Source organism: Balaenoptera musculus, chromosome 17, assembly GCF_009873245.2.
Source record: "Balaenoptera musculus isolate JJ_BM4_2016_0621 chromosome 17, mBalMus1.pri.v3, whole genome shotgun sequence".
Lineage (NCBI taxonomy): Eukaryota > Metazoa > Chordata > Mammalia > Artiodactyla > Balaenopteridae > Balaenoptera > Balaenoptera musculus.
Genome location: NC_045801.1, coordinates 80,923,375 through 80,947,657, shown reverse-complemented (window position 1 = coordinate 80,947,657; position 24,283 = coordinate 80,923,375). Strand labels below are relative to the sequence as shown.

General features: G+C 43.3%; 1 protein-coding gene across 2 annotated transcripts in view; it reads left to right on the top strand.

The window, feature by feature from the left end:
• Positions 1–24,283, top strand: part of SPIDR (scaffold protein involved in DNA repair) — a 229,963-nt gene that overhangs the window by 119,471 nt on the left and 86,209 nt on the right. For both annotated transcript variants that reach the window (XM_036829918.1, XM_036829919.1), the window contains 2 exons: positions 7,722–7,917; positions 9,325–9,554. In XM_036829918.1, coding sequence (XP_036685813.1) covers positions 7,722–7,917; positions 9,325–9,554 — 426 coding nt within the window. The remainder of the gene's footprint in view (positions 1–7,721; positions 7,918–9,324; positions 9,555–24,283) is intronic.

Genomic DNA, 24,283 nt, shown 5'->3' with positions numbered 1-24,283 from the left:
ATGGACATATATACACTACGAAATGTAAAATAGATAGCTAGTGGGAAGCAGCCGCATAGCACAGGGAGATCAGCTCGGTGCTTTGTGACCACCTAGGGGGGTGGGAGGGAGGGAGACGCAAGAGGGAAGAGATATGGGGATATATGTATACATATAATGGATTCACTTTGTTATAAAGCGGAAACTAACACACCATTGTAAAGCAATTATACTACAATAAAGATGTTGGTAAATAAATAAATGAATGAATGAGTGAATGAACCCCCCAAAAAAAACTACAATGAGGAATCATCTCACACCAGTCAGAATGGCCATCATGAAAAAATCTACAAATAGTAAATGCTGGAGAGGGTGTGAAGAAAAGAGAACCCTCTTGCACTGTTGGTGGGAACTTAAATTGATATAGCCACTATGGAGAACAGTTTGGAGGTTCCTTAAAAAACTAAAAATAGAGCTACCTTATGTCACAGCGATCCCACTAATGGACATATACCCTGAGAAAACCATAATTCAAAAAGAGTCATGTATCACAACGTTCATTGCAGCACTATTCACAATAGCCAGGACATGGAAGCAACCTAAGTGTCCATCGACAGAGGAATGGATAAAGAATATGTGGCACATATATAGAATGGAATATTACTCAGCCATAAAAAGAAACGAAATTGAGTTATCTGTAGTGAGGTGGATGGAGTTAGAGTCTGTCATACAGAGTGAAGAAAGTCAGAAAGAGAAAAACAAATACCGTATGCTAACATGTATATATGGAATCCAAAAAAAAAAAAAAAAGTACTGAAGAACCTAGGGGCAGGACAGGAATAAAGATGCAGACCGACTAGAGAATGGACTTGAGGACACTTGGAGGGTGAAGGGTAAGCTGGGACAAAGTGAGAGAGTGGCATGGACTTATATATACTACCAAATGTAAAATAGATAGCTAGTGGGAAGCAGCCGCATAACACAGGGAGATCAGCTTGGTGCTTTGTGACCACCTAGAGGGGTGGGATAGGGACGGTGGGAGGGAGATGCAAGAGGGAGGAGATATGGGGATATATGTATATGTACAGCTGATTCACTTTGTTATACAGCAGAAACTAACACAACATTGTTAAGCAACTATACTCCAATAAAGATGTTAAAAAAAAAAAAAACTAAAGGAAAAAGAAAGTAAAGTTTACAACCACTGCCAGATATGTGATGGTTCTTTCTTTAAATTGCAATTTCCAGTGACCTGTGCCTGAAAAAGGAAATGGTCAAGTTAGAGACTTTTGTTAATCTAGAGAATTAGACTTCTGGTTTATAGAGGAAGTCTGTTTCACATTTTGTATTCTTCAGTGAATTCATCTTCAGTGTAGTTTACTGTTCACTTTTGAACGGAAGTAAAGTGTTCCTCCTCAACGATGTGTTTATTTGGATAAAAAGGGAATTAGACAAAGTCTACTCTGGGAATTTAAAATAACACACACAGTTATAAATGTCAGTGTTTTTATCAGTTTTTTTTAGGTAATGTGGGTATTATTTGGGTAGGAAGCTAAAAGAAACACATTTGAACCCAGGAGATAAATCTTGGAAAATAAGAAGTTGAAAATAAAGGAAGTATAAACCTTAAGCTTCTTATTTCTGAAATTGGCTTAATTCTTCAGTTTAGAGATATTTTCTAGGACTTATGGTTTTAAATTTTTCTTAGAATAAATCTGACTTTTGGTGAGAGGAGGAGTGCCCGTTCACTCTGTAAGTAATTGAGAATGTGGGCAGGATAGTTTGCTATTTTAAAAAATTCACGACAAACACTGTTAACATTGTCTTGTCACTGACGTGAGTTTCATGCAGGGGTTCAGATGCCGGTGTCTGGAGGAGGGAACTCAGATGGTTCAAAGCTTGTGCAGTTGCCTCAGAAGTCACTGGGGCATAGTAGTCTTTTTCAAATCCAACGAGTTGATCAATCAAAAAGGGTTTACCAAGTAACTAGAATGTGGTTTACTGTCTGCCCTGAGAATCAAAATTCTGAGATAGCTGCATGGAACTTTCTGCAGTGATGGAAGCGTTCTCTGTGCTGCCCAGTGTGGTACTGACCACATCAAATACTAGAAATGTGGCTCCTACAACTCAGGAACTGCATTTTAAGTTTTATTTCTTTTTATTTAATATCAGTTAGCCACAAGGGCTACCTTACAAGCTCAGGTGTAGAAGGTGGCTCTGATGTTCTGTTTTCACCAGGGACCTTTTTGCATTAAATTTAACGTCCCTCCATTGCAGCTTGTCACACCGGCCTCCCACATCTCACGCTGTCCTGGTAGCGTCATCTGATCCTGTGGGCCAGCCACCGCCTGGCAGTTGTGTCGCTCCCTTTCCCACGCACTGGTCCCTCCAGGAAGGATGCAGGACCTTTCTTGCTGTATCCAAGTGGTGGGCCCCATCCTCCTTCCAAGGAAAAGAACAGACTGGCTTTATTTTTTATTTTTTAATTCTTTACACAGTTTTTTTCTATAAATTAATTTTATTTATTTTTGGCTGCGTTGGTTCTACTGCAGCACCAATGATGTTTTACTGCACTTTGTTGTTTCCTTCGTGTGTGTCCCTGTGCGGACTGTAAGCCCTCTCAACTAGCCCCACACTATGGCTTGGCCTCCCCTGTCGGGAAGATGTGTGCACTAGACAGCTTTGTCCTCAGGCCAGTGGGGCTTCGAGTTGAGACTAAACTGTAAACAAAATTGATTGGTTTATCCCAAGTATGTCTTCAGTGGAAAGATGAATTAAGTCTAGGTTATGTTTTTCTGACAACTACAGTTCTTAGTCTGACTTCTTCAGCTGACTAACCATTAAAAGAGGGAAGCAAAGGAAGGAAAGAAAATTCCTTCTATTTGTCTTTGTTTTCTTTAGGTCACTGCGTTAATCCCATTAGTCATCTTTGCCACCACCACCACCAAGTTTGGACACATTCTTCCTAGACAATAAACAAGCAAATTGATCTTATTTGTGATGTGAAATAAATATTGTTTGTTTTATGAGCTGATAATGGGGTATTTAACACTTTGGCAGTGTTGACAAGTGATAGAAAGTGAAAAGATATTTCACTTGGTTTTCCTCTCTGCCCTTGGTGACATTAAAAAAGTCTTGTTTCCTGTTTTACCTGAGTTCTGTATATAACACTCTCAGTAAAGAGCAGTGGAAATGGTTCTTCATGAAAGCAAACATTCGGACAGATTGTCATTTTTATTGAACATACAGGATTCTCTTTAAAAGTTTCCAAGAGAAACCATAGTACTTGGACTCCACGGAAGACGGTTACTGTCTAGTTTTTTGTGTATTTTACCGTGTGTGTGACTGTCCCACATTGCAGCCCATCCTATTGCCGCGGCTGCTGACTTTTCAAGGATGCTCTGAGAGTTTACTAGAAAGTAAACACATACTCTTCAACTTCCTTAACAGAAGAATCACTGTGAGTCCAGCATCATGATGATGTTCACTGGTGTTGCTGGTTGTGATGTGATTTATCAAGTGAGGTTTAACACCTTAGGTTTGTCTTATTTATTTATTTATTTGTTTGTGTTTGTGCTTGTTTATTTATGGCTTGTTGGGTCTTCGTTGCTGCGCGTGGGCTTTCCCTAGTTGCGGCAAGTGGGGGCTACTCTTTGTTGCGGTGTGCGGGTTTCTCATTGCGGGGACTTCTCTTGTTGCGGAGCGCGGGCTCTGGGCGCATGGGCTTCAGTAGTTGTGGCACACGGGCTCAGTAGTTGTGGCTCGTGGCCTCTAGAGCGCAGACTCAGTAGTTGTGGCCCACGGGCTGAGTTGCTCTGCGGCATGTGGCATCTTCCCAGACCAGGGCTCAAACCCGTGTCCCCTGCATTGGCAGGCGGATTCTTAACCTCTGCGCCACCAGGGGAGCCCCTTAGGTTTGTCTTTATTTTTAGTTTGATCTTCAGAAAAACTGGTTAAACTTGTTACAATAGGGCTTCCCTGGTGGCGCAGTGGTTAAGAATCCGCCTGCCAATGCAGGGGACACGGGTTCGAGCCCTGGTCTGGGAAGATCCCACATGCCACAGAGCAACTAAGCCCATGTGTCACAACTACTGAGCCTGCATGCCACAACTACTGAAGCCCATGCGCCTAGAGCCCGAGCTCCGCAACAAGAGGAGCCACTGCAATGAGAAGCCCGATCTCCACAACTAGAGAAAGCCCGCACACAGCAATGAAGACCCAATGCAGCCATAAATCAATAAATTATTAAAAACAAAAACAAACAAAAAAAAACTTGTTACAATATTAATCTGAATACATGCTCTGTAAACTTGCTTTTTGGTCATCACATAACATTTGTGGCAATAAGATAAGTAGAGAGGTGATAGCAGAGTCCACAGCAGTTAACACTGGCCTGCAGCATAAAAAGAAATAAAGAGGTCCTACTCCCTAGGAGCATGACGGTGGTGCCATGTATATGGATGTTGAAAGGCTGTGACGTCCTCGGCCTCCTAACGAAGGAAACAGCATCTGTGTTTCTTCTGCAGAAGCTCAGTGAGGTAGTACCGAGACCTCTGCTTGTCACATGGAATCTGAGTTGTGGTCATGGCCACCAGGCAGCCCTGCAGATGCTCCGCCGTCCCCTTCCCTGTGCCTTCACACACCCTCACCCAGGCAGCCCTCACCTGGTTACCTCTCCTGGGAAACCTTCCCTGTCTCCAGAGGGTCCTCCCTCGGGGTATCATATAACACCCTTTTCCTTTGCAATAAAGCTGTCCTCTCAGCCTTCTTGTCTCGGGCTGGATTCCCAGTCCCCTGCCCCGTGCCTGGCATGTCATAGGTGTTGAGTAAAAACAGCGAGATGAACCAAATGGACCTAGATATGGGTTTTAAAGTCTTTCCCAAGTCCAGTAGCCTTGCACATCTATTTTGTATAGGTATGTTTTTAATATGGTTTAACCTTGATAGCCTCAAACAGGACTTTGAATTTGGCAGAACAGAGTTCTAATGTTAGTATGTCTATCTGTAAACTGAAAGGTTCTAAATACAGAAATCTTGTGCTATGTTCTTAACTTAGCAGTTAAAATAATATTACTTGATCATATTTTTCAAATTAACTTGAAAGAAAAGGCTGGACACGTATGACATCTTTCATTCATCCTGCTGTATCAGGACCTTCGCAGTTGAGCCCAGTGGTACCCGACGCTGTGCCCCACCCCTGCCCTCTTGCTTTCTTGAGCCTCTTCTTGCTGACTCTCACTCTGTGTCTAGCTTGCCTCTGTCTCTCCATGTCTCCTAATTGTTATTTCTAGGTTACCATACCTGTAGTCTGTCGGCTTAAAATATTACTGTTGCAAATTTGTCTTCTTGGTGGATTGTCCCTTTTGATCATTGTGTGATGTCCCTCTCTATCCCTGATAATTTTCTTTGCTCTAAAGCCTACTTCATCTGATAGTAATTTCAACCATATTTATATTAATGTTGCATGATGGTTTTTTCCCCCAGCCTTTTACTTTCATCCTCCCTGTATCTTTATATTTGAAGTGAATTTCTTGTAGACAGCATAAAGATGGACAATATTTTTTAATCCACTCTGCTAATCTGTCTTTTAATTGCTTTGTTTAGACCATACACACTTAATGTAATTATTGATATATTAGGACTTAAGTCTACCTTTTTATTTCTCGGTTTCTCTGTGTTGTTCTCTGTTTTTCATTTCTCTGGGTTTTTCTTTTTTTCCTGGCATTATGTGGGTTGCTTGACCATTTTTTAGAATTTCATTTTAATTTATTTATAATGTTTTTGTGTTGTTATAGCTATGTTATTGGTTGTTCTAGGCATTACATTTTATATGCATAACTTATCAGTTTATGGAGTCAACATTTTGCCAGTTTGTGTGAAGTGTAGGAACCTTGCCTCTTATGTCCCTTTACTGTCCTCATTTATATGACTGTCTTAAATATTTCCTCTGCATACATTTAGAACCATATCAGACAGTGTTATAATTCTTGCTTCAACTCCAAATATAATTTCCAAAACTCAACAGGAGTATGAAAGCCTATTGTATTTACCTGTATCTTTCCATTTTTATTTCTTCTTCCTCTCACCTCTTGAGGTTCTGTTCATTGTGTTTTTTTGGTCTGTTTTTTCTTTGTTGTTTATATTTGGTAATTTCTGTTATTTTATCTTCACGTTCACTGATCCTTTTCTCTGTCCCCTTCATTCTGCTGTTGAACCCATCCAGTGAGTTTTTTTATTTTCATTATTTTATTTCCTAGTTATAAAATTTCCATTTAAAAAAATCTGTATCTTTGCCAAGACGTTGTATTTCCTTGCTGAGACTTTCTGTTCTTTCATTTGTCTCATTGTGCATTTGTAGCTGTCACTGAAGCATGTTTGTAGTGGCTGCTTTTGCCTCTTTGTCAGGTAATTCTAACATCTGCGTCATCTTAACATTGTCATCTAGTCACTGTGTTTTTTCATTCAAGTGAGATGTTTCCTGGTTCTTAGTGTAACAAGTGGTTTTAGATGGTAACCTGTACGTGTTAGGTATTGTGATACGAGATCCTGGATCTTACTTAAACCAGTTTTAGGTGGCTTTGTCTGACACTGCTCTGAGAAGAGACGTTGGGAGGGTGGGGGGCTTCTTACTACCAGGTGGAGGGAGGCGCCAGGATTCCCTTCGTTACTGCTTCCCGTGAGGCTGCCACTCACCGCGGTGGGGGATGGTGGGAGGGCCGGGTGGGGGTGAGAGTACTGACTCTGCTGGGCCTACTGGACTCTGCTCCGGGGGGCGGGGCGTGAGGCGTCTCCCCTGCGGTGGGGGTGTGAGGGCGAGTGCCTCGTCTCGCGGCAGCCCAGCTGGCCTGCCAGAGGCTCCTCGTCGCATCCTGTCGAGGGGCGTGCCTGGGCCCCGCTTGCGCTTTGCCTGCCGTGTGTGGCAGTAGGTCACAGTTCTTCTGTGATACTTGCCAAGAGTAGCGCAGTGATTTCCTAGAAGTTTTCTGTCTCACTGGGCTGCCCCTTCCCTGTGCTTCCTTTCGAGGGTGCTTTTGTCTGCACCCGTTGCTGTTTCTAGGCTGCAGAAAGGAAGCTCAGGAACTTACTGCTGTGTCTCTCCTGGGGTCCCAGCTGGGCCGCCTCCTCCTGTCCCCCTTCAGCTGCTGCTTCTGTCCCGTTTCTCTACAGCATCAGGCATTTCCTTGTGTCTAATGGGAGAGATGGGGGAAGGTGTGTCCACTCCATCTTCCCGTTAACCTTCCTGTTAAGCAGCGCTGCCTGTGTGGGGAGTGAGCATTAGATAGTCTGAGAGGAACCAGGAGCACGTTGTCCTATTTCTACGCGAATGTGGGCCATTTTAGTGACTGTGGTCCGTTTGGTAGTGAAGGTGGAGTTCCTTTGGTGTCTGGTGTCATGGTTTCTGAAAGGTGAGAGCTGTGAAGTGTCCAAAGGTCTTTCTTGTAACATTCACTTCAGTGTCGGGCAGCTCTGCGGCCCCCCCCAGTACTTTCCCCGAGGGGCCCTGAGGCCACTGTCCAGCAGCCTGGGAGGCCCCGGGGGAGCTCCAGCTCGAGCACTGCCGCCCCTTCCATCCCCACTCCTGACACCAGACTTGCTCAGAAGAGCAGAGCCAGATGCAGTGGCAGCTGCTCCAGGGCTTGTGTCCTTAGCCAGCAAGTCGTTGCCCTTTGTGACCTAGCAAGACGGTGAGGGGAATCCGGCATTGCAGATGAACTTGCATTTGTGTTTCTTTCCCTTTCCAGGCAAAAGCTTATTATCCCAAATGGAAGTTGCCCTGTTATTCTGAATACTTATTTTTGTCAGAAAGTTGTTGCCAAAGAAGATTCAAAAACAGCACATGAAGTGCACAGTTGGGACACACCCCTTCCAAGAAGAAACATCATTTTGGCCCAGATGTTTAGATTTAAGAGCCTAACAAATAACTCACCTGAAAACCAGGTAAAGTATCACTGACTTAGAGGTTTTTTTGCTTTGTAGTAATACTGCGTTTAAAGGCTTTGGAATTTATAGAGGTGATTACCTTTGGTCCTTTCCAAATATTCAGCAGCTATATATGTAATCTTTAATTTATTAAAATATGAGTTTTCATTTTTTTTCTCTTCTCATAATTGCCTAAGAATTTTATTTAAGCCTCTTCTATTTATTAAAAAAATCATGTTTTTCTTTTTCATAACATCTGTATCCCTTGGAATAAAAAGAGCTGCATAAACTTGAGGTTATACACTGGGGATTGCTTTTTGGAATTTTAGTGGCCCTGAGCCATGGTCATCCACCAAGATGAACTTGGGGAACCACTAAACTTCACTTGCGGCGGGCACGAAGGACACCCCCGGGACCACTCGGGCTCCGAGTGTCTGACTTCAGTGCGCCTGCCTCAGGGCCGCCTGGTTATCCGAGTCAGCGCGGAGCGGGGTGCTGAGGCTGACAGTGTGAGGGGACGTCGGAAAGAAAAGCAAACGGACTTGGAACCTACTTTGTAGGTGTGGAGTTGAGCGGGAGCTCCCTTTGACTGTCAGAGCATGTGTCTGGAGAGGATTATGTGAAAAGGAGGGCTTAAAGTGCATTACTGCTTTAATGTACAGTTTTAAACAGCTATGTGATGTTAAATTCATGAGGTGTGTCTTCGTCTCACGTCAGTGCCAGGGGAGCGGCAGTAGAGCTTAGTGGTTAAGCGTGTGGACTTTGGGACTAGGTGCCTAGTTCGGGTCCTGCCTCAGCCACCGGCTGCTGGGTGACCTTGGGTAAGACACTGAACTCCTGTCTCAGCGTTCTCCTCTGTAAAACAGTGGTAACGATGCAGCCTGCCTCCTGGGTGGTGAGGTTAAATGTGTTTGTTACACAGCACCGTATGTAAAGAAAAGTGCTGCAATGTAGGAAGCATGGAGCACTCTAGAGGTGGTGTAATCTTATTAAGATATTTAGTGGGATCATAAAGGTGTTTCATGTTGTTCACAGGAGTGTGCAAAGTGCTGGCACTTCATAATAACCCTAGTCATTCTTTTATTTTGTTCTGTAGTTTGTGCTATTGAGATTGTTACCTCATAAAAGAAGAATTTTTAACTTACCATCAGGTATTTTAATAGCAGTACTTTCTCCATGTTTTCAAATCCCCGAGATGGCCTGAGCTCCTGCTGCTTCCCTGTTCCTCGGCTCACCGGCCTCCTCAGCCACGTTGGTGACCCGCAGACGGGAGCCCCGCACCGTGGGCGTGCATCTGTCCTTGTCATTCCTTGAGTGTCCTGCAGTCACACCGGATGCTTAGGGTTCCCCAAGCACGTCGGGATTTGGTATGTAGCATGCCCTCGTGGGTCAGACTGGAACTGTTCCCTTTGCGTGTCTTGCCAGGTTATGTGTGGTGGTCACACCACCGTGGGCACAGACTGGACCCTCAAGCACGAACAAGCAGAGCTGGGCTTCCCCGCCCGAGCACCCCTGAGGGATTCTCTGCTGGATGCAGTCGAAAGCCAAGGAGTTGCCACCTGGTCGGGAGCCGGGGTCCGAGTGGTGGTGCAGAGAGTTTACTCTCTTCGCTGCAGGTGTCAGCAGGCAGATGGCACAGACCCACCTGGAGTTCGGTGAGTGACGAGACACAGGTGCAGGTGCCCAGACTCACCTGGAGAAAGTGGAGGCTCTTCTCAGAGCAGTTTCTTCACTGTATTCACCATGTACATGAGTTGTATTTGTTTGGTTGGTTTTTATTTACATCAGAATTTGGGACACATGGCATGACAGAGGATTTTGTCTATTTGTATAAAAACTCCTTACTAAAAAAGTTAGTCGCATTTACTTTTACCTTTAATAGTTCATGTTACTGAAAGTAATACAAGCACAATTGGTATTGTTATAAGAAAGCCAAGGCATGTTTACGTACTTAAAAAGACCACTGCAATAGCTAGCACGTTTTGTCTTAAAAACCTGAATAAGTAAATGGCAGCTGGTAAATCTGTGGCTCCCAGATGGTGCTGTCGAGTCTGCATCAGAGCTCTTGGCAGAACTTCTGCTGTGATGCAAACATTTTTTTACTGCCCTAACCAGTGAGGTGACCACTGACCATGTAGGAAATATGGCTGGTGGGACCGAGGAACTACATTTTGAATTTTATTTAAGTTTAATTAACTTTATTTTAAAGTTTATGTGGGTAGTGGCTGCCTTGGCACACAGGACGGCTAGGTAGCTACGAAAGCAGAGGGCAAACCTGCGATTCAAGGCACTTTGCTCCAACAGATTGTGGGAATGGCGTCTTTTCTACTCAGACTTAGGCTCCTCCTGGTTTTATGTGTTTTCAAATAGCTACAGACACATCGTTGACTGAGAGTTTATTTATTTATGTCAGACTCTTCTGAGGTTATCTTTCTATGTGAAATTGCCCTCAAAGCAGTAAGACAGATTTATAACAGAATAGAAATGAAAAGCATAGATGCCAGTTCATCAAACAGTCATGTCGTCTCCCTGCTGTTAGGAGGACACGCGCTGAAGAACGAGTGAGTCACAGCCACCCTGTCCTTCCGGCGCCTTCCGATATTCCGCAGAAGGAGCAGGCCGGAGACACTGCTCTGTTAGCTGTGAGTCCTCTTCCCGTGGACGGCAACTTGTTTTAAAGTACCATAAATTTGAAAAAGTCCCTTCCCGTGTAGAGTTAGAGAATGTTTCTTTTGGAATTATAGAAGAAATTTATTTTTATTTTGTTTGGAGTATGTGTGTGTGTGAAACCATTATAACCATCTTTAGGTTTTAACACGACTTGTAGCTGTCGACCAGTTTTGTGCTAGACTTAAATTTGTGTAAATCTAAATAGGATTACCTGAGACAGTTATAGGTTAGACAGAGGTTTTGTCTTGCATAGCTTTCTCCGTGGTCTGTAGCCGTGCTAGGCTCTGAGGAGCGAACGCTGAGCGCGCAGGGCACCACTCCGGGGAGGCGGGCGCGGCAGGAGCGGAGGCGGCAGGGGGAGGGCGCGCAGAGCTGGCGCCGGGCATCGTGCCCCTCAGAGGCTCCCTCCAGCTCCGCTGTGGCACCTGTTTGACTTGTTGAGCAAAGAGAAGAAATGGGACGGTAAGCTGCTGCCAGTGGTCGGCATGTGAGTGCTTTGGGTTTGTGCCTTATAATACACCCGGGACGTATCGAATGAGACTGTGCTCGTGGTGGATTGAAGGCAGGGCAGGCATACCTCAAAAATAAGAAAACAACATTGAGTTATTCAGATGTAATGCGCCTGCATCGTGGTGGGGGGCTTCCTGTTGCACACGTGAGGCTGTAAACAGAGGCTGGAGGACCTTAGCGCCATTCCACAGGTGACGAAACGGGACCTCAGAGAGGTTCTTATTGCTGATAGTCATACAGGTGGATGAAAGAAAAACATCATGAGGTATAGAAGCCCCAAATGACAGTATTGTAGAGAATACGGGAGCTAAAAGAAAGGGAAGAATATCGAGTTAGAACCAAGCTGTGTTTCGAATACAGCTGACCCAGGGGTTAAGTCATCCTGGAAAGCCACTGTGGGAGCTGTGCACGAAAAGGAACTTTTGGACAGAGGCCATAGCGTTTGGCCTTGGGTTTGAGACAAGGCTTCTGAGATGTCTTTGGGGTACAAAAAGGTCTTATTGTATAACTGATCATTAGTTTTTTCTAGATTCATTTGCTATAATAGTGATCAGGGTCTCCAGTTTACAAATCACATTAAGATAGAAGGACGTAACATTACACTTAGCACCCTAGTGATTCTTTGCTTGTGTGTATAAGGCATCTCCTTGGAGAGTCCCTCAGCAGCATGTGTCCTGGTGTGGACCTTTACACCTGCACGTGCAACACGATACAAGAGGAGACACCATCAGAAGACTTAGGCGTATCGCCTAGGTCACCCTTTTCTACTTGAATTCTGCCTGTAACTTCCTGCCCGTCGGTAACTTGGGGCAGCTGTGCAGTGCACAGGGTCAGTCTTGTCCAGAGGCCCGAGCACAGCGAGCGCAGGAGGGAGACGGAACAGTGAGGGCCGCTCTCCTGCCGTCCCCTGCGTTACCTCACCTGCTTTACCCCAAAGACCTCTCTAGCCAGCAGTGAGCTGAAGACTGCTCTGCTCACTGTGTGTTTTCTGCAGAGTCAGAAGTTGCCGTGTCGGAATAAATCAAGGCCTGTGCAAAGAGAGACAGCGACTCTGCTGCCACGGTGGTTCTCCCTTCGTGCCCAGAGCAGGCCAGGTGCCTCCCGAGGAAGCTGTGGTGACTTTTCTGTCTAACTTGGCACCTTGATCGTATCATCCTAGTGCTCTAGCCATGGCACTTTTATGAGATCAGTAAGAGCTTATCTTCTGGCAGACAGCCCAATTTTTGTCAGCTTTGAAATCAAAAGAAATTTATTTGAAGCCTGCCAGTCCTGAAGAGGGTCAGATGGATTCTGTCAAAAGGTTCATATTCTCTGAGCTGTGAAACATTATCAGAAATACACTTCAGGTTTCAGAAATATAATAAGTAGGAGTCTCCGGTCCGTTGTTCTTCTGGATGACGTCCTTTAACTCAAGCTATTAAAGAAAACATTTCTACTTGGTTTCTCAAGGTGTTATAGGTCAGCGTAACCAACACGAACTGAAGTTTTATAAACCCCTAAATCAAAGGTAACAAAAAACCAGTCCAGAGGACACTCCCTAAACAGTAAGCAAGGCAGTCTGTTCAGAGCCAAAACACACCTTTATCTAGATCCACTGCATATTAGATGAATATTATATAAATGCATGACTAATAAGACCATAGGCTTTTTTAGCCCAAAGGGAGCACTGGTTTATACTGGAGGAAACTGGGGCAAAGCAAAAGTAAGTGAACTCCCTAGTGACTCCCTCCCCCCTGGCAGAGTGGAATCTAGACCGAACGGCCTTGCTCCCGGTCCATAGTGATCGCCATTAAACATTGCCTTTTTTCCTCCCTTTCTGTGAAACCTTCACTTCCTTTCTCCTTGAGATATTTAACTTAGGGACAAATAATTTAATTTTATCCCTCAGAGACGCACATTCTTTCTAGCCTGTCATTGCAGAAATACTTATTACGGGAGAGTTAGTCTTCTGTGAGGGCGTTGAATTCATAGAAATGGTCATGCATTTGGACAAAAGCCTGGAGGGGACAGAACCTTCTTATTTAACTATTTTCTAGTTATCTTGTACTTCAGTTTTATGGAAATTCATTGAGCTGAACTCAGGAAAAAACACATTTTCCTTCCTCTATACCTTGATGTTATTCTCTTTTCATCTTTTGACCCTTCCTTTAGTCTGTTGTCTTATATTTCTTCTTCTTTTCACTAAGGAAAAAAAAAATCCACTGTTGCCCTGGGCCAGATTCTGGGTCTGCATGGGTGACAAAGCCAGGCATCATTCTGTGCTCATGGGGCATAGTCTGGTGAGGGAGTCCCACACAAAATAATTGAAAACAAATACATTTATGATTTTAAGTTGTGGTCAGTGCCCTGGTAAGGAAAAAGTGGGATACTATGAGAGACCAGTGGAGAAGGGAAAGAATTTACTTTGTGGATTCAAGCGCAGGTGTTCTAAGGCAGTACTATTTAAGTGACACTTGAAAGCTAAGTGGATGTTAGGTGAAAAGCGGATGAAATAGAGGGAGTGCCCTTGAGAGCTCCAAACAGGAGGGAGATGGTGGAGCGGCCAGCGTGCCTGGGCCATGGGCAGGAGCCAACCCCAAACACGGTGTACGCATCTGACAGACACTTCAGCTGTGGGATGGAAAATGGTTTGGGGGAGAGGGGATGTGGAGCCGGGCCCCAGTGGAAGCAGAGAGGCCCGGGAAGGGGCTACTGCTGCCTCCAGCCCAGCCCAGGCTCCAAGTGTCACGTGGCACCACGGCGAAATGGAGGAACGTTTCGGATGTGTGTGGTGACTTGGTAAAGGATTGAGTGGGGGTAGGGGGGAAGGAAATATTAAGAATGATCCTCAGTTTGAGTGCTTGGTTGAGTGATGGGACATTTACTGAGGTGAGAAAACTGGTTTGGAGGGAAGCTTGAGAATTCAGTTTGGGGCCTGTTTAGTTTGAGATTCCTATGAGACATGCAAGAAAGGATGTAAGATGAAACGCCTGGATATACAGATCTCACATTCAGAGAAGATTTTAGGTTGGAAATAAATATTGGGTTTTCAGCCTACAGCTGGTTGGTCTATATATTTGTACGTGCATTCGTTTTGTTGGCTAATTTGAAGAGGTTACGTTTGGCCATGGTGCTAAGTTCCAAAGGCCCTGGAGGGCCTGTAGTGAGAGGCAGATGCCCCAGCCCTCCTCCCTTTACCCCCTTCACAGCTGTTCTGTCGCAGCTGGAAACTGTCTAAAGCCAGGGCAGCGGATGAGATCACATTAGGGAAATAGTAGACACAAAAGAAAGAAGAAACGTAGCGTCAAGATCGAAGGTCCTGTAGCATTAGAGAATGGGTAGAAGAAGAACCACAGAGGAGCCCGGAGAGGAAGGGCTGGTCGTGGCAGGCACTCAGCGTGGTGGGATGCCGTGTGTGGCAGAGAGCAGCTGACGGGGCGCCTCAGAGGAGCCTAATAAGGTGACGGAGGAAGCCGCGTGAAGTTCCTGGGTGACTTCGTGCGCGGGAGTTGCTGGGGGTGGAGGTGGAAGCCAGCTCCCTGGGCATGCGAGAGTGGGTGGGGGGTGGGGAGTGTGGACAGGCTTTGACAGCAAAGTTCTGTTGACGCAGAAGGGAGTGAGAATGCCCTGCATTTAACAGCACAGCAGAACTACAGTGCAGGCATTCTGTCTCTTGCTTCCAAGATTGGGACCATTTTTCTTCCTTCTTTTTTTTTTTTTAATTGAAGTATAGTTGATTTACAGTGGTGTTAGTTTCAGGTATACAGCACAGTGATTCAGTTTTGTATATATATATATTCTTTTCCATATTCTTTTCCATTTTATTACAAGATACTGAATATAGTTCCCTATGCTCTACAGTAGGTCCTTGTTGTTTATCTATTTTCTCTAGTGGTGTGTATCTGTTAATCCCAAATTCCTAATGTATCCCTCCCCCGCTTTCTCCTTTGGTAACCGTAAATTTGTTTTGTATGTCTGTTTGTTTCTGTTTTGTAAATAAGTTCATTTGTATCATTTTTTTTAGATTTCAGTATAACCAATGTTCATAGCGGCACTATTTACAATAGTCAAGACTTGGAAGCAACCTAAATGTCTGTCAACAGATGAATGGATAAAGAAGGTGTGGTATATGTATACACAATGGAATATTACTCAGCCATAAAATAGAGTGAAATATTGCTATTCGCAGCAACATGGATGGACCTAGAGAATATCATACTAAGTGAAGTAAGTCAGCAGAGAAAGACAAATACCGTCTGTCTTTTGAAAATGCGTTGCGGTAGAGGCGGGTCGTCAGTGGAAGGAGCAGAAGGTCTAGATTAGACGAGGCTGGGTTCACGTGCCGACCCCCCACTCAGCAGGGAGACTGGAGCAAATTAGGTTTCCTTATTTGTGAAATTGGAATTATAATACTGTCCATAATACAGGTTCAGATGAGGATTAAATGAGATCACATATGTAAAGCATTTACCACGATGCTTCCCATATACTAATAGCACTCAGAGGGCGGCTCACTAGCTCTTGAAAAGCAAGCGTGAATACTTTAAAATTGTAAAATACTGATAAACAACATTGTACAGTAATAGAAACCTAACGTAAGCAAAGAAAAGACATCTAGTTACGAATCAGCATCTGTGTTAGTTTTGTGTCTGTTGTCTAGCTGCAGGGGAAGCTTGATTAAAGTGGTTTTACTTCCATGCTTTTGGCCACCCTCACCCTACTCATCAGCAAGGAGTTGGTGCTCATTTACTTTAGAAAACAAAGATTTATGTATATTCATATGTGAACTGTGACCCTTGCCTCTCAGTGATGGAAGTATAGAAGTTCCTCTGTAATAAACACATTTCCAACAGTTGCCCGAGTGCCGCATCCCGTGTTGGATGGTGCTGTTAACTACGGCTGGTCTAGTTTTGTCTTTTATCTAGAGCAACTAAAGACATCCCAGACTGCTGATGGTGGAAATGCAGAATGAGGAACTAGCAGGTAGTGGGTGGGATGATTCGAGCCCTTTGTTTGTGTTTGGACAGTAGAGAACGATTCTTGTCTCCAGCTTGCCAGGGCTCTATTGAAAAGAAAGTCATCAGCTGTGTGCTCACCAGCCAGGTCTCCAGCTCTTACGAACTTTCACTTTCTTCCTGTTACCTGGTTGGATGATATGCTGGATTCATGTCTCTTTTGTGTGTGTATCAAGATGGAATGGCATGGTGTTCTTCCTCCAGAACAGCAATTCATGCATGTCAGCGGTGGAAGAGCCCAAAGGGAGGACGACAGTTCCTCCTCATCAGAGGCACACAGGCCACCCCACCTGCTCTTCTTTTGTGTCTGCCACACCCACCAGACTGTGCAGTGATTGTATTCATTGACCCGCTCAGCATCACATTTCATAAGGTTGTTATTGTTACTTGTACTGGAGAAAAATTGGAATCACTCCTCTTCAATGATTTGAGTATTTTTATCGTGACGCAAAGGTATTATAAGAGGAGAGCATCATTTTTTTAACGTGTCCTCATAAATGATGTCATAGCCCATTCCTTAGGTTTTTCTTAAGGTTTTTCTAGTTAGTCATTAACTCTGTGTTCATGAGTCTTAAATACACCCTTTAATCTCTGCTTCCCAGCTCTTAACTTTTGCTTATTTCCTCTCTAAAACACCTCTTGGTGGTCTTTGTGATATCCCAAGGTCGTTCAGCCCCATTTTCTTCTCAGTCCTGTCTTATTGCTGGTAATTCTACTAACTGACACCCAGATCTTTTATATTCTTCGCCATCCCTCCTGTTCACATTCTGAATCACTGTGAAGGGTAAAAATAGCATCAAGCCCATGGAATTACAGTTCTAGCCCTCGCTGTTCTTTAATGTGTACGCAAAGAGGGGTCAAAATTGGCAGTTGACTGAAAAGAAGCTGAAGGAATCTTCCTTCTACCTCTTTTTTAAAGAGCTTTATCAATACATAATTCACATGCTGTAAAAATTCACCCTTTTAAAGTGTACAGGTCAACAGTTTTATTATATTTACAGAGTTGTTCAATCATGACCATATTCTAATGTTAGAACATTTTTGTGACCTCAAAAAGAAACTCCATACCAACTGGCTGCTGACTCCCCTTCTCCATGGCAACCACTACTCTGCTTTCTGTCTCTGTGGATTTATCTGTTTTGGAATAGTGCTGCTACGAACATTTGTGTCCAAGTTTTTTCTGTGGATGTAATTTTTCAGTTTTCTTGAGTATATATCTAGGAGTGGAATTGCTGGGTCATATGGTAACTCCTTTCTTTTTTAATTCTTTGAGGAATTAAAGTGTTTTCCAAAGAAACTGCACCATTTTACATTCCCACCAGCAATGTACGAGGGCTCCAATTTCTCCACATCCTCTCAACACTTGTGATTGTCTTTTTTATTCTAGCCATCCTAGTGGATATGAAGCAGTGTCTCATTGTGGCTGTGATTTACATTTCCCTAAGGATTAATGATGTTGAGCATCTTCTCATATGCTTCTTGGCCATTTGCATACTTCTTTGGAGAAATGCCTGTTTAAGTCCTTTGCCCATTTTCTTAATTGGGTTATTTGTCCTTTTTTGTTGAATTATAAGAGTTCTTTATTCTCATATCATATATATGAGATACGAATCTCATATATATGATTTGCCAATACAAGTCTCGTATCATATATATGATTTGCAAATATCCTGTAGTGGATTTTTTTTCACTTTATTTTATAGTGTTCTTTGAAACACAAAGGTTTATAATTTTGGTGATGTCCAATTTATCTTTTTGTTTGTTCATTTGGTTGCTTGTGCTGTTGGTGTTTTGGTGTCATATCTAAGAAACTGTTGCCTAATCCAAGGTTATGAAGCTTTTACTCCTGTCTTTTCTTCCAAGAGTTTTATAGTTTTTACGCTTACATTTAGATCTGTAATCCATTTGAGTAATTTTTGTGTATGATGTAAGGCGGGGGTCCAACCTCATTTTTACATGTGTGTGTCCAGTTGTCCTAGCGCTATTTGCTAAAATGACTGCTCTTTCTCCATGGAATTTTCTTGGCACCCTTGTCAAAAATCAGTTGACCGTACATAGAAGTGTTTTGACTCTCAGTTCTCCTCCATTGCTCTATCTGCATGTCTTTATGCCAGCACCACAATGATCTTAATTATCAATACTATATACCTTTATAGTATGTTTGGAAATCAGGGAGTGTGAGTCGTCTAACTTTATTTTTTCCAAGATTGTTTGGAATTGTGAGTCTTTTATATTAACACATGAATTTTAGAATCAGCTTGTTAATTTTTATTTATTTTGCAGTAAACCAACTGGGTTTTTGATAGAGATTGTGTTGAATGTGTACGTCAATTTGAAGAGAATTGCTGTCTTATCAATTCTTAGTCTTTGGATCCATAAACATGGGATGTCTTCTCATTTAATTAGATCTTTAATTTCTTTCATCAGTGCTTTGTAGCTTTCAGCCTGCAAGTCTTGGATTTCTTTTGTTAAATTTATACCAATTTTTTTTTATACTATTGTAAATGCAGTTGCTTCCTTAATTTCACTTCAGATTGTTTATTGCTAATGTGTAGATATGCAAGTGATTTTTATATATTGGCCTGTGTTCTAAAGTCTTGTTGAATTTGCTGTATTAGCTCTCATAGTTTTTTAGTGCATTCCTTAGGATTTTTCGCACATAAAATCATGCAGTCTTCGAATAAAGATAGTTTTACTTCTTCATTTCCAATCTGGTTGTATCTTATTTCTTTTTCTTTCTTAATTGTCCTGGAAGCGCTTTTAATTGTCTTGAGGCAGAAAAAATAGAAATGGCTATTTGAAGCTGTGGTGTTTTCACAGTAGCTCATCCTCCTACTCATTTTCCTCAGTCTCTTGAGGTCCTGGGCAGACTTCACTACCATCTTACACCACTTGCCCTGTGAAGTCTCTCTTGATTTTCCCCATAGAAAGAGTCTCTTCTTCAATGTGGTAGAATGAAAAAAAACCAAATTTTGGAAGCAGACAAACTTGGGTTTGAATCTGAACTCTGCCAGCTGCTAGCTATATGTTCTTGGTTAAAGCTAGGTAGGCAGGTAGATAGGTAATCTTAACTCTCTTCATTTTCGTAACAGCCCCACGCAGTTAGCACCGTCACTGTCAGCCTTGTATGGTTGCTTTGAAGATTCAATGAGATAACATTTATAAAATGCTTGATGCCAAGTAGACACTCTTAACACTATTTGCTTTAATGACTCTTATGGTCATTTGTAGTGTGGTTAGTTATAGAGGTGTCAGTCTTTAAGGTTGTCACCTCCTTGCAGGTAAGGATTATGTGTAGGAGTATTTATTATTGCATCTTGTGCAAATATTGTGCCTATTATATATCCCTAAATATATTTCAGTTTGATGTATTTCTTTTTGGTATTTATGGTGGTTTGTCTTTGTGTATCATTTCTCCCCTTCTAGATGAAACAAAATGGATCCATTTTCCTACCCTTTATCTCTTTCTTAAGCTTTTATCATTTTTTGGTCTGGTATCAGGTTACAGCTAGCTGATAGAAATTTGAAAGGTATCAGAGTAGAATCAGAGCTGTGGATAATCTGAAAGCAGTATGTTCATGTTCTTTAAACACTGTATAATACCAACCCCTATCATTGATCCAATTCATATTTGCTTATGAGATTATTTAATGCATATTTAATGAGCTTATTGATAGTATGAAATAGCAATGAAAGTTCCCTTGTTCTTTTTTTATGTATTAAACCAGTGATACACTTGAAAAAACAAAAGGAATGGCAACAGCCTAGTGATGTGAGTACAGAAAATTATGAAAATAAAATTTTCATAAGAATATGAAGATAGCAAGAGTAATTTTCCAGATTCACAGCCAGATGACTATGCTGTGTGTATCCATAGTTCTAAGTTTGCATCTTAATCTGGCCTTGGTGATTTTCCAGCACCTGTTACCCATCAAGATCAAGAATGGTTTCAAGGTGGCCTTATATAAAAGGCATGGAATTTTCTGCCTGTTCCTGACCTCCTTTCCCTGGAAACTTTTGTTCCTAAAAGCGGCTGGAGACCTCTAATGGTCTGCACCGCCACCCTCCCGTGCCTGCAGCTGTGACCTGGAGCAGTACTGTGGTCACGCTAGAACTTTCCTATGAGCCAGGTTGCGGCTCTAATGTGTGCTCTGAGATGACAGCACAGAGCAGAGCCATGGGAGACAGAGTGACAGCCCGCAGCTTGGTGGGGGGCTGGGGGGTAGGCAGCCAAATGCAAGCACTGAGCACCACGTGCCTCTGCAGCCAAAGATGCACAGACGGGTGAGGTCAAGAGTGAGAGCCAGTTGGGCTGCCGCAGCTCGCTGCCCCTTTCTCCCTGTTCGTGTCTGTCACGTGGACCTGTTCTGCCCTGCCTCCCGGCTGCTGCTGGACCCAGAGCGCTTGGGGCAGCCAGCTGGCAGTCTTGGCAGGCTTACCCTCGTTGTGCTCATTGCTTGGCCCTGAAGTTCTAATTAGCTTGAGCCTAATCAGCCCCATGTGCCACAGAAAACTGCAGCAGACGTATCCTCCAAAACCATTCTCTGGAAGAGAGAGACACTGTGATATATGAACAGGGACGCTTGTTTCTTCCAGACCAGTTGGCCTGGCAGTGATATCAGTGCCTTCACGTTATCTGAACCTTCACGTTTATTTGCACGGATACAAAAAGAGAGGGACAGATGCAAGGGCATCTAGACAGGTGCTTGTCGTATAGTGAGGATAATGGCCAGGTGTTGTGCCTTCTCTAGGACTTGTCAGTGCTTTCAAAATCAGCCCATACATAGCGTTTTTGAATGTCACTTCTCCCGTTCAGCCATCTGAGGTCAAGGACTGTGACTCGTCTGGTTTTGGTACAGGAGCACGAAGGCAGTGGGCACGTGGCGGTACGTGTGGGTGGGGAAGAGGAGTGGCGGGTGGGGACCTGAGGACATAGTGCACGCTTGTGTCCCCTTCTTTACTCAGGACTCACCAGGCTGTGGGGAGGCACCACATGTGCTGTCATTCCTCTAAGGAGACCGACAGGGAGGCTGGTGAGGTAGGTCAGAATCGCCAGGAACACTGTGCTTTAGGAAAGACAGAAGGTGAGACGCTTGGACTCCGGGCCCCTGCAGGGTGGTCAGTCAGTGTAAAGGAGCAGGCAGAGGGCAAAGAAGAAGGGTCCTTAGGTTCGAGCCCTGGTCTGGGAAGATCCCACATGCCGCTGAGCAGCTGGGCCCGTGAGCCACAATTACTGAGCCTGCGCGTCTGGAGCCTGTGCTCCGCAACAAGAGAGGCCGCGATAGTGAGAGGCCCACGCATCGCGATGAAGAGTGGCCCCCACTTGCCACAACTAGAGAAAGCCCTCGCACAGAAACGGAGACCCAACACAGCCAAAAATTAAATAAATAAATAAATAAATAAATAAATATTTTTTTTTTTTTAAAAAAAAAGGACCTTTAGGGCGGAAGCAAGGGGGGAATAAGAGCTGCTCTTAGAGCGAGAATGTTCATAAAGAGAAAAAGAGAGTCCAGTTGAGAATGACTGAAAGGTTTCAAAGCATTTGTTACCATTCCTGCAGCGCTAAGAGAAATCAAGAAGAAATCAAGCAGCCACAGGTAGAAGGTGAAAGGATGAAAACAGTATTTAACTAAATGAAACTTAATTAGCTGAGGAGGAAGGGACCCATGATTTGAATTAAAGAAAGAAGAAGGTCTGCGTTGTGCAGGGAAAGCTGGCGGGGTAAGGTGTCCCTGGTCTGGCGTAGCTCTGATTGTCTCACAGATGCTCTGTGGGGTCCTCGGCTGTGTCCTGGCCTGTCCTTCCTCTCTCTGCTGTGGAATCTGAATGCAGGTGTCAAAAGTTCCTGCAGGAGGGGACGAGTAGAGAGGACCAGGCTGGTTAAATGTTGGGGAGTGGGAAGAGAAGAGCGAAATAAACGCCAAATTTCCCGATGTCTCACCACTTAACACAGCCTTTTGGAAAACTGAGAGGCGGCTTAGGCAGCTTTGCACCTCGAGTCTTTGCCCACAAATAAGTGACAGTGGAACACTGGCTGTGCAGGAGAGCCACAGACGTTCTTGGAAGGCCTGTCCTTCTGTGAGCTGTAGGAAAGTGGAAAACTGCAGTGACGGCAGAGACACCAGAAAGTGCTATCTTTAAATCTTTTGCAAGCAAGTAATTCAGATTTTTATTCTGCTCACTAAGGCATCATCTTCTCTTCAGAAAAGATGAGAATGAGAGATTTCCTATGATGATGTACTTTGCACCAGGGTTACTACATTTTTGGTAGCAAGTACATTCATCGTGGTAGACTATCTGCCAATGTTCGTTTATGTTTAAATTTTGAATTTCTTCCAGGTGCTTCCTAAAGAAGAGTATCTGGTCTGTTTTGGAGGGTGGGTGGAAAGTAGGGGAGAGACTGACCTAAGGATTGAGGTGCAGCAATGAAGCCCCATCCCAGGGGGCTCTCTGCCTTTTTTCCTGGCCATGTGACATCTGCAACTCTCCTGTCGCTTCTGGTTGGAGAGAGCATGCTCAGTTAACATTTAGTAAAAACAACACAAAGAGTGCGTATTTGCATAGGGACATGCATAAATGGCCACGTAATAAACAGACTACCTGGAAGTTTACATGAGGAGAGGCTGTTTCCATCACTGCCTGGGGAGGAATTTGACACTGTGGGACCGGTACCCTGAATGCCTGTTAGAACAGGTGGATTTTGTGTGTGCACATCACCTTTTCTTTGAAAAGTTTTTTTGATTAAGGTGAAATTCACATAACGTAAAATTAACCATTTTAAAGTGTACAACTCAGTGATATTTAGTACATTCACAGTGTTGTGCAACCACTATTTCTATTTAGTTCCAACACATTTTTCATAACGCAGACGGAAACCCTGCACCCATTAGCAGTCCCTCCCCGTAAACCTCCCCAACCCGGCCAGCCCCTGGTAACTGCAGGTCTGCTTTCTGTCTCTACATCTCTACCTGTTCTGGACATTTCATGTAAATGGAGTCATACAGTGTGTGGAGTTTTGTGTCTGGTGTCTTTCACTCAGCATCATGTTTTCAAAGTTTGTCCATGATGGAGCCTTTGTCAGTGCTTCGTTCCTTTTTATGGTTGAATAATATTCCATTGTATAGATATATCAAATTTCATTTATCCATTCATCAGCTGATGGGCATTTGGGTTGTTTCCACTTTGGGCTATTATGAGTGACGCTGCTGTGAACATCTTTCCAGAAGTCTTTCTGTGAACACGTTTTCATTTTTCTTGGGTATATCCCTAGGAGTTGAATTGCTGGGTTATATGGTAATTCTATGTTTAACTTTTTGAGGAGCCACCAGAATATTCTCTGCAGCAAATGCACCATTTCATATTCCCTCCAGCTGCGTATCAGGGCTGCAATTTCTCCACATCCTCCCTGACACTTGTTATTTTCTTTCTTTTAATAACAACTGTTCTAACTCGTGTGAAGAGATATTTTTACTTCTTCCTTTCCAATGTATTTGTCATTTGTTTCTCGTTCTTACCTAATTGCTCTGGCTAGAATTTCCAGTACAACGTTAAACGCAGATAGCAAGAGAAGGTATCTTCATCTTGTTCCTGATCTTAGGAGAACTTCATCTTGCGCCACCGAGTCTGATGTTTGTGGATTTTTCACGTACGTCCCGTGTCAGGTTGAGGAAGTTCCCTTCTGTTCCTAGTTTGTTGAGTGCTTTTATCATAAAAGAGTGTCGGATTTTGTCAAATGCTTTTTCTGCACAGCCTAATCCAACTTTTTTGGGATTACACATCATACGGTTAGGGATCAGAGAAGTTTACGAACATGGTGATTCTTAGTAGAGAAGGTGTTGTGACCAAATTATTAAAATAATTGCTTTGAGTCACCAGGTTATGGAACTACTTCTATTCTACTTGATCCTTCTTGGCAATAATATTCTCTGTAATAGGAGTTTACGAACATGCACTTATCTTTGCTTTTTTAAAAATTGATTTTAATACACTTTTTATTTTAGAATAGTTTTAGATTTACAAAGATAATACAGAGAGTTCCACATACCCCATACCCAGTTTCCCCTATTTTTTTTAATTGAAGTATAGTTGATTGATAATATTGTATAAGTTTCAGGTGTGATTTCCCCTATTTTTAACCTCATATATTATTATGATACAGTATCACATTTATTGAATCAATATTGATACTATTATTATCAACTGAAACTTAT